The sequence below is a fragment of the Lasioglossum baleicum genome, unplaced genomic scaffold (assembly GCF_051020765.1).
Source record: "Lasioglossum baleicum unplaced genomic scaffold, iyLasBale1 scaffold0067, whole genome shotgun sequence".
In the NCBI taxonomy this organism is placed as follows: domain Eukaryota; kingdom Metazoa; phylum Arthropoda; class Insecta; order Hymenoptera; family Halictidae; genus Lasioglossum; species Lasioglossum baleicum.
The window spans coordinates 764,490-775,326 of NW_027469127.1; the positions used below are offsets into that span (position 1 = coordinate 764,490).

Here is a 10,837-nt window from a genome sequence, read left to right on the forward strand (position 1 = left end):
CATCGCTGAACTTGAGCGCGGTCAACAACCATAACAAGGAGCGTGAGAGAGACAACACCAGCGAGACAGATATACACATTGGAAATACGACAGTATTATATTGGAACTATTGGCAAGGAATCGTTGATACGTAAATATACTGTCCTGGGTGAGTTCTCCCATCTCGCTCTATTCTAATCTCAGATGTACATTTCATAATAGTGTGGTTCTGTTTCGACCCGCTATAGGCAGTGGCCATAACAAACGCGAACACTGGTAACTACTCGATTTAAAAATCGATTTGTATCTGAACGATTATATTCGCCATTCTCACAATTGCGGCATTTTCATATTGATTTGAATTTTGAACGATCGTATTCGTTATTCTTATGCAATTGTGGCATTTTCATATTGATTGTATTTTGTAACTGCGCAATTACCATATTGATTTGAATTTGTAAACGATCATATTCGTTATTCTTTGCGATTGTGGCAGTTTCACATTGATTGTATTAAGCGATCACATTCATTACTCGTGAACTCTTGTAACGACGCTATTTCGACATTGATTGTCTACTTGTACGATTATATTCGTTATTCATCCTGGTGACCTGCTCAGTTTGAGATTGATTCGAGTGTTCTGGGTTATATTTGCATTATACAAATGGATGAGTTAGTAGCGTCACAGACCGAATTATTCGCGAAGGTGGAGAAATCCTTCCTTAATTTCAAGAAAAGGGGTAGTGCAAAGATGACCGGAGGAGCAACCACGGCTCAATTAGACAGACTGACTGAACACTGGAATCAATACAGAGCAACCCATGCTAAACTGTTAGAACTGGCAGGTCCAAAAAGGGAACACGAGTACTTTAAAACTAAAAGAATGGATGAGATGGAAGAATTGTATTATGAGATACGTGGAGAGTTTCAAGAACACTTGAATGTCCTAGTTGGCACATACTCACGCGTCAAGGCTGACGACACATTTGAAACTTCTGTGATTCATGATCAGAGTGAGGCTCGGTTGCCTAAAATAGATTTGCCTAAATTTTCTGGAAGTTATACGGGGTGGCCTTCGTTTAAAAGTCTATTCACCTCTCTTGTAAAGGATAGAGCAAGTCTGTCAGACGTTTCTAAGTTTCAGTACTTGCAGTCATGTTTAGAAGGCGTTGCATTTGACCAGATTAAAAACCTTCCTATAGTTGAAGGGAATTTTTCACTTGCTTGGCAAAGGTTAGTGAAATATTTTGAGAATAAAAGGCGCTTAGTCCATGTGACCTTGGCCGACATGTTTTCAGTGACAGATGTTTCTGCGGAAACCTCTGCCGAACTCCAGAGAGTTCTGCTGGGAGTTATGGGACCCTTGGCTTCATTAAAGGCGCTTGGTCGCTCAACGGAGACTTGGGATGATATTATTGTTTTCTTGATTGCTAGTAAACTAGATACACAGACTAGAAAGGAGTGGGAGTCGTCACTAGGTGATTCCCATGAACCTCCTACATTTGCTGAACTTGAGAGTTTCCTATCATCTCAAATTATATCATTAGAAGCTATTGAAAGTGCAGCCAGGGCGAGAGCCGCGTCGATCGCCCCTGCCTTGAAAGATAACAAGTCACGTAGTCATCCTAAACCACATGCTGACAAACAGTATACGACCAGGACCTTTCATGTAGCCAAGAAGTCAGTAAAGGGATCAGGTAACGGTCGATTCCCCCAAAAATGTTCTCTGTGTTCGAAACCTCATTTTCTATTACAGTGTGATGTCTTTCGAGCACAAACAATTCCTCAAAGACATGAGCATGTGAAATCGAAAGGGATTTGTTATAATTGCTTGGGGAACCACTTGTTGGATTCTTGTCCTTCGAAAAATCGCTGTAAAGAATGCAACGGTAAGCATCACAGTATCTTGCATCTTAATCGAAACGCATGGCCAGCCAATAATAATCATGCATTAAATCGGAGTCTCACGTCAAATGAAGGATCCAAGGATCCGGCTGCTCCAGAAACCTCGAATTCTGGATCTGGTGCAGTGGCACACATGGCCAAAAGCCATTCCGGTATTATTGATACCGTTCTTATTGCTACAGCTTATGTATATGTAGTAAATAGTCGAGGGGAAGAATGCCTCGCGCGGGCAATTATAGATCAATGCTCTCAATCTTCATTCATCACGACAGCTCTATGTCAGAGATTGCGGTTAGATAGAATCGCTTGTAGAATACCTATAACTGGACTGTGTAATAGTTCTTTAACTACTTGTAAAAGCAAGACTGTCTTCACCATCAAGCCTCATTTTACGTCTACTTTCAGCTGTCGAGTCAGCGCCTACGTAGTAGGAAAGGTCAGCGGTTACACCCCTGTTGTCTCGGCAAATGACTGCGATTGGAAACATTTAAATGATTTGGAATTAGCCGATCCGCGCTTCCATGAGACCGGGTCCATAGACATGTTACTGGGGGCGGACGTGCACGCAGAGGTGGTGGAAGGTCGGGTAATTAAAGGCGAAGGCCATGAACCTATTGCTACACAGTCGAGTCTGGGTTGGTTGATATCGGGGCAAACAGGTTGCAACAGTGATACTCAGCGAGTCGGACCAACTGTGCTACACTGCACAATAGACGAGGATGTCAATGAACTATTGCAAAGGTTCTGGTTGCAAGAGGAGCTTCCTCCTGTGCAACTTGAAACTCCCGATCAGCAGACATGCGAGCAGCATTTTCTTGAGACACACTCAAGGATGTCCGATGGGCGGTATACTGTAAGACTGCCCCTTTGCATTAGTGAACCTCCTTCTTTCCACGATACTCACAGATCAGCTCAGAAAATGCTTGATAACATGGAAAGACGCTTTAATAGAGATTCTGTTTTCAAACAGGCTTATTGTGAGTTCATGCAAGACTATATTGCGACTGCGCATATGTCAGTAATAGCCACTTCCCACTTGGATTTGCATAATTGTTGCTTCTTGCCTCATCATGGGGTACTCAAAGAAAGTAGTTCAACTACTAAATTACGGACAGTTTTCAACGGCTCCATGAAGACGAGAGCTGGGGTTAGTTTGAATGATTGTCTTCATGTAGGGGCTAACTTGCTGCCCGACTTATCTCACCTTGTCATTAGTTGGCGTAAATACAAATACGCATTCGTCGCAGACATTAAACAAATGTTTAGACAAATACTCCTAGCTGAGGAAGACAGGTTATATCAGTTGATATTGTGGAGATTCAATTCCTCAGACCCGATTCAAATTTACAAATTGAATACGGTCACTTATGGATTAGCATCTAGCCCATTTCTTGCAAATAGGGTTATCAAACAGTTAGCATTCGATGAAAAGGAACATTTTCCTTTAGGCGCTAGTGTCTTACAGAAGGAAATCTACATGGATGATGTCCTGTCGGGAGGTCATTCTTTAGAGACGGCTGGATTGAAACAAAAACAAGTATTAGAATTGTGCAAGGTGGGCGGCTTCCCACTACGGAAATGGCTCTCGAATGAACAATCATTATTAGAGTGGCTGCCCAGGGATTCCATAGCTGTGGAGACTGAGATTTTGCTGCAGGACAACTTTTCCTACGGGGTGCTTGGTCTTCAATGGCTGCCTCAAAGAGACCTCTTCCAATACAAAACCGACATGGGGGTTTGCCCAACCACTTGGACGAAAAGGCTAGTTTTATCAAAAGTGGCAAAATTATTTGATCCACTTGGATTGTTAGCTCCGGTAACCATAACAGCAAAAATCTTCTTGCAGAAGTTATGGCTCTTGAAACTACAATGGGACGATCCATTGCCTGCTGTAGAAGCAACAGATTGGAAGGATTGGTATGAGGAATTGCCCTCGTTGTCTCAAATCGACATCCCCCGTTGGATAGGTTACGTACAAACCCCTGTTTCAATGCAATTACACGGGTTTGCCGACGCATCGAAGTTAGCATATGGAGCAGTATTGTACTTGCGAACCGAAACACAATCGTCGATATCCACACAATTGATTCAGGCCAAATCTAAAGTTGCTCCTATTAAGACACTAAGCATACCGAGACTGGAGCTCTCCGCAGCTCACTTACTTGCAAAATTAGTACACAATGTACTACCCCTATTCGATGATAGAGGAATTGACATATACCTTTGGACTGACTCCTTGGACGTGTTACATTGGCTCAAGGAGCACCCATCCAAATGGCCTACATTTGTCGCCAATCGCTGCGCTGACATTCATAATTTGGTACCGAAGGCATCGTGGAAGCATGTCAGGTCAGAAAGTAATCCTGCAGATCCAGTGTCCAGGGGTATAAAGCCTTCAGAATTGCGTTCTCTTCGGCTTTGGTGGGGAGGACCTACATGGCTATCGGAAAATCAAAATTCTTGGCCTCTCTCTCTCTTTTCTCTCTCTAACACTATTAGAGGTGAAACTATAGTTGAAGGCGTCTCTTGCCATACGGCGGTAACTGCTAAGACCTTAGCAGGAAGAGGAACGAACATAGAGAACCGGGCATTTTGGTACTTGTTAAATGAAAGGTGTTCGAACCTCCAAAAACTTTTGCGAATCACAGCATATATGCTACGTCTCGTCACAAGATTCAAGGAGATAATGATCTCAAAAAATTGGCATGCAACGTCTTCACTCTTCTTGCAGAATTGGTTCCATAGCGACAGACCTACTCCCAATAAGGAATTGTCGGTTTGGGAAATTGATAGAGCTCGTTTAGTATGGGTACACATTGTCCAAAGGACATATCTTGCTAAAGAACTGCAGTTGCTGACAAGAAGTCAGACTGTAAAAAAGGGTAGTCAATTAGAATCACTTAATCCAATTATGAGAGAGGGATTGATTAGAGTCGGTGGACGTTTAAAGCACTCGTTACTGAGTTTGGATCAAAAACATCCGCTTATCTTGCCCGCTGAGGGAAAATTTGTAGATCTCTTGATACAAGATACTCACATTCGAACCCTACATGGCGGTACCCAGTTAACGTTGGCCACGTTGCGTAATAAATATTGGTTGATTAAGGGTCGTCAAAGGGTGAAGTCGGCAATTCACAGGTGCCACACTTGCATTCGTTATAGGGCAACACCAAGTTACCAACAAATGGCAAGTCTGCCTTTGACGCGAGTACGTCCAGCTAGGCCATTCAGTGTGGCAGGAGTGGACTACGCGGGTCCATTCTATATGCGAGCGGCAGCAGGGCGCGGGCGTACAGCCTACAAGGGCTACATTTGTTTGTTCATATGCTTAACAACAAGAGCGGTTCATTTGGAAGCGGTCTCTGATTATACCACAGAAGGCTTCTTAGCTGCCTTTAGAAGATTCTGTGCTCGTCGGGGTCACTGCAGTACACTTATTAGCGACCAGGGTACGAACTTTGTAGGAGCCGCCTCCGAGCTTAATCGGCTCTTTCAAAAATCAGGTCAGCAAGCTAACCAACTGTCGAAAGCTCTAGCTGAGCAGGGTACTACCTGGAAATTCAACCCCCCGGCAGCCCCTCACTTTGGAGGGATTTGGGAGGCAGCTGTCAAGTCAACGAAATATCACCTACGTCGGGTCATTGGCGAGGCGAGGTTGACGTTCGAAGAATTTTATACACTGTTAACCCAAATTGAGGCTTGCCTCAACTCTCGACCTCTCCTGGCTATGTCCGATGATCCGTCCGACATAAACTCACTCACGCCTGCACATTTCTTAATTATGTCCTCATCTTACATTGTTCCGGAGCCCGATTGTCTCGTAGATAAAATTCCGCTGTTCAAACGTTGGCGAATTGTACAACAGATGCTGCAAGGCTATTGGCAACGCTGGTCACAGGAATATCTGCAGTCCTTGCAACAACGAACCAAATGGAAGTTGCCCAGCCGACCAATGACTACGGGAGATCTGGTTCTCATCCGGAATGAAATTTCATCACCTTCTCAATGGCCGTTAGCCAGAATCACTGCGCTACATAAGGGTGATGATGGATTACCCAGGGTAGCTACGCTACGAACCGCGTCGACAATATTGAAGAGACCAATAACAAAATTGATCCCCTTGAGGTGTAGGGAAGAACTAGAAGGTTGAATGAAGATCAACCATGCGTTAGAACTTAGTAACTTGTAAGCTACATAGTTAATAAGTCGTTGTTTTCCGAAACAGTAACATCCAGTAGTCTAACATAGACTGTGGGATTCCCCTACACTGAGTTACTGCGCGCGTAGATTACCGGTTCCCATGTGTAACTGCGAGCATTCTCTTCTGCGAAGAGAGGTGGGCGGAATGTTCAGAATTGTATGCATAAGATTGTACTGTGAATCCGCCTTGATACTGAGGGGTCACGTGATCCCCTCTCCGTTGGAATAGCTCCGCGGCCGCAAGCGACGTTAGACGTTAATCACGCTTACAACGTGAAAGACACAGACGACAAACGAGGATCGCGAGAACGTACGGTTACGTATATCAGAGCACTTTCCGATTGTATCCACACAGTGTTAACCGGCATCATACAGTTAATAAATTCTGTGATATTAACCAACACAAGTTTCATCATTAATTAAACACTAGTCGAGTAAAAACACGTGCGAGGTTTTGTGGGATGCGCATGCGCAGGTTTTGTGGGATGCGCATGCGCAGGTTTTTTGGGATGCGCATGGCTAGTCGAGCAAAAACACGTGCGAGAGGATGCATCCCGCAGGCTAGTCGAGTAAAAACACGTGCGAGAGGATGCATCCCGCAGGCTAGTCGAGTAAAAACACGTGCGAGAGGATGCATCCCGCAGGCTAGTCGAGTAAAAACACGTGCGAGAGGATGCATCCCGCAGGCTAGTCGAGTAAAAACACGTGCGAGAGGATGCATCCCGCAGGCTAGTCGAGTAAAAACACGTGCGAGGTTTTGTGGGATGCGCATGCGCAGGTTTTGTGGGATGCGCATGCGCAGGTTTTTTGGGATGCGCATGCGCAGGTTTTTTGGAATGCGCATGGCTAGTCGAGCAAAAACACGTGCGAGAGGATGCATCCCGCAGGGTAGTCGAGTAAAAACACGAGCGAGAGGATGCATCCCGCAGGCTAGTCGAGTAAAAACACGTGCGAGAGGATGCATCCCGCAGGCTAGTCGAGTAAAAACACGTGCGAGAGGATGCATCCTGCAGGCTAGTCGAGTAAAAACACGTGCGAGAGGATGCATCCCGCAGGCTAGTCGAGTAAAATCACGTGCGAGGTTTTGTGGGATGCGCATGCGCAGGTTTTGTGGGATGCGCATGCGCAGGTTTTTTGGGATGCGCATGGCTAGTCGAGCAAAAACACGTGCGAGAGGATGCATCCCGCAGGGTAGTCGAGTAAAAACACGTGCGAGAGGATGCATCCCGCAGGCTAGTCGAGTAAAAACACGTGCGAGAGGATGCATCCCGCAGGCTAGTCGAGTAAAAACACGTGCGAGAGGATGCATCCCAGAGGCTAGTCGAGTAAAAACACGTGCGAGAGGATGCATCCTGCAGGCTAGTCGAGTAAAAACACGTGCGAGAGGATGCATCCCGCAGGCTAGTCGAGTAAAAACACGTGCGAGGTTTTGTGGGATGCGCATGCGCAGGTTTTGTGGGATGCGCATGCGCAGGTTTTTTGGGATGCGCATGGCTAGTCGAGCAAAAACACGTGCGAGAGGATGCATCCCGCAGGGTAGTCGTGTAAAAACACGTGCGAGAGGATGCATCCCGCAGGCTAGTCGAGTAAAAACACGTGCGAGAGGATGCATCCCGCAGGCTAGTCGAGTAAAAACACGTGCGAGAGGATGCATCCCGCAGGCTAGTCGAGTAAAAACACGTGCGAGGTTTTGTGGGATGCGCATGCGCAGGTTTTGTGGGATGCGCATGCGCAGGTTTTTTGGGATGCGCATGGCTAGTCGAGCAAAAACACGTGCGAGAGGATGCATCCCGCAGGGTAGTGGAGTAAAAACACGTGCGAGAGGATGCATCCCGCAGGCTAGTCGAGTAAAAACACGTGCGAGAGGATGCATCCTGCAGGCTAGTCGAGTAAAAACACGTGCGAGAGGATGCATCCCGCTGGCTAGTCGAGCAAAAACACGTGCGAGAGGATGCATCCCGCAGGCTAGTCGAGCAAAAACACGTGCGAGAGGATGCATCCTGCAGGCTAGTCGAGTAAAAACACGTGCGAGAGGATGCATCCCGCAGGCTAGTCGAGCACAAACACGTGCGAGAGGATGCATCCCGCAGGCTAGTCGAGCAAAAACACGTGCGAGAGGATGCATCCCGCAGGCTAGTCGAGCTAAAACACGTGCGAGAGGATGCATCCCGCAGGCTTGTCGAGTAAAAACACGTGCGAGGTTTTGTGGGATGCGCATGCGCAGGTTTTGTGGGATGCGCATGCGCAGGTTTTGTGGGATGCGCATGCGCAGGTTTTTTGGGATGCGCATGCCTAGTCGAGCAAAAACACGTGCGAGAGGATGCATCCCGCAGGCTAGTCCAGCAAAAACACGTGCGAGAGGATGCATCCCGCAGGCTAGTCGAGTAAAAACACGTGCGAGAGGATGCATCCCGCAGGCTAGTCGAGCACAAACACGTGCGAGAGGATGCATCCTGCAGGCTAGTCGAGTAAAAACACGTGCGAGAGGATGCATCCCGCAGGCTAGTCGAGCAAAAATACGTGCGAGAGTATGCATCCCGCAGGCTAGTCGAGCAAAAACACGTGCGAGAGGATGCATCCCGCAGGCTAGTCGAGTAAAAACACGTGCGAGAGGATGCATCCCGCAGGCTAGTCGAGTAAAAACACGTGCGAGGTTTTGTGGGATGCGCATGCGCAGGTTTTTTGGGATGCGCATGGCTAGTCGAGCAAAAACACGTGCGAGAGGATGCATCCCGCAGGGTAGTCGAGTAAAAACACGTGCGAGAGGATGCATCCCGCAGGCTAGTCGAGTAAAAACACGTGCGAGAGGATGCATCCCGCAGGCTAGTCGAGCACAAACACGTGCGAGAGGATGCATCCCGCAGGCTAGTCGAGCAAAAACACGTGCGAGAGGATGCATCCCGCAGCCTAGTCGAGCACAAACACGTGCGAGAGGATGCATCCCGCAGGCTAGTCGAGCAAAAACACGTGCGAGAGGATGCATCCCGCAGGCTAGTCGAGCTAAAACACGTGCGAGAGGATGCATCCCGCAGGCTAGTCGAGTAAAAACACGTGCGAGGTTTTGTGGGATGCGCATGCGCAGGTTTTGTGGGATGCGCATGCGCAGGTTTTGTGGGATGCGCATGCGCAGGTTTTGTGGGATGCGCATGCGCAGGTTTTTTGGGATGCGCATGCCTAGTCGAGCAAAAACACGTGCGAGAGGATGCATCCCGCAGGCTAGTCCAGCAAAAACACGTGCGAGAGGATGAATCCCGCAGGCTAGTCGAGTAAAAACACGTGCGAGAGGATGCATCCCGCAGGCTAGTCGAGTAAAAACACGTGCGAGAGGATGCATCCCGCAGGCTAGTCGAGTAAAAACACGTGCGAGGTTTTGTGGGATGCGCATGCGCAGGTTTTTTGGGATGCGCATGGCTAGTCGAGCAAAAACACGTGCGAGAGGATGCATCCCGCAGGGTAGTCGAGTAAAAACACGTGCGAGAGGATGCATCCCGCAGGCTAGTCGAGTAAAAACACGTGCGAGAGGATGCATCCTGCAGGCTAGTCGAGTAAAAACACGTGCGAGAGGATGCATCCCGCAGGCTAGTCGAGCAAAAATACGTGCGAGAGGATGCATCCCGCAGGCTAGTCGAGCAAAAACACGTGCGAGAGGATGCATCCCGCAGGCTAGTCGAGTAAAAACACGTGCGAGAGGATGCATCCCGCAGGCTAGTCGAGTAAAAACACGTGCGAGGTTTTGTGGGATGCGCATGCGCAGGTTTTTTGGGATGCGCATGGCTAGTCGAGCAAAAACACGTGCGAGAGGATGCATCCCGCAGGGTAGTCGTGTAAAAACACGTGCGAGAGGATGCATCCCGCAGGCTAGTCGAGTAAAAACACGTGCGAGAGGATGCATCCCGCAGGCTAGTCGAGCACAAACACGTGCGAGAGGATGCATCCCGCAGGCTAGTCGAGCAAAAACACGTGCGAGAGGATGCATCCCGCAGGCTAGTCGAGCACAAACACGTGCGAGAGGATGCATCCCGCAGGCTAGTCGAGCAAAAACACGTGCGAGAGGATGCATCCCGCAGGCTAGTCGAGCTAAAACACGTGCGAGAGGATGCATCCCGCAGGCTAGTCGAGTAAAAACACGTGCGAGGTTTTGTGGGATGCGCATGCGCAGGTTTTGTGGGATGCGCATGCGCAGGTTTTGTGGGATGCGCATGCGCAGGTTTTTTGGGATGCGCATGCCTAGTCGAGCAAAAACACGTGCGAGAGGATGCATCCCGCAGGCTAGTCCAGCAAAAACACGTGCGAGAGGATGCATCCCGCAGGCTAGTCGAGTAAAAACACGTGCGAGAGGATGCATCCCGCAGGCTAGTCGTGCACAAACACGTGCGAGAGGATGCATCCTGCAGGCTAGTCGAGTAAAAACACGTGCGAGAGGATGCATCCCGCAGGCTAGTCGAGCAAAAACACGTGCGAGAGGATGCATCCCGCAGGCTAGTCGAGTAAAAACACGTGCGAGAGGATGCATCCCGCAGGCTAGTCGAGTAAAAACACGTGCGAGAGGATGCATCCCGCAGGCTAGTCGAGTAAAAACACGTGCGAGGTTTTGTGGGATGCGCATGCGCAGGTTTTTTGGGATGCGCATGGCTAGTCGAGCAAAAACACGTGCGAGAGGATGCATCCCGCAGGGTAGTCGAGTAAAAACACGTGCGAGAGGATGCATCCCGCAGGCTAGTCGAGTAAAAACACGTGCGAGAGGATGCATCCT

At 48.4% G+C, this 10,837-nt stretch overlaps 1 protein-coding gene across 1 annotated transcript; it reads left to right on the plus strand.

Annotated features, from left to right (window-relative positions):
- Nucleotides 1–730: 730 nt before the first annotated feature.
- LOC143219756 (uncharacterized) lies at nt 731–6,132 on the plus strand. The gene is made up of 6 exons (XM_076445634.1): nt 731–992; nt 1,278–1,457; nt 1,527–1,676; nt 1,794–2,036; nt 2,157–6,029; nt 6,110–6,132. The coding sequence occupies exons 1-6, from the start codon at nt 731–733 to the stop codon at nt 6,130–6,132; spliced, it is 4,731 nt and encodes a 1,576-aa protein (XP_076301749.1).
- The last annotated feature ends 4,705 nt before the right edge of the window (nt 6,133–10,837 follow it).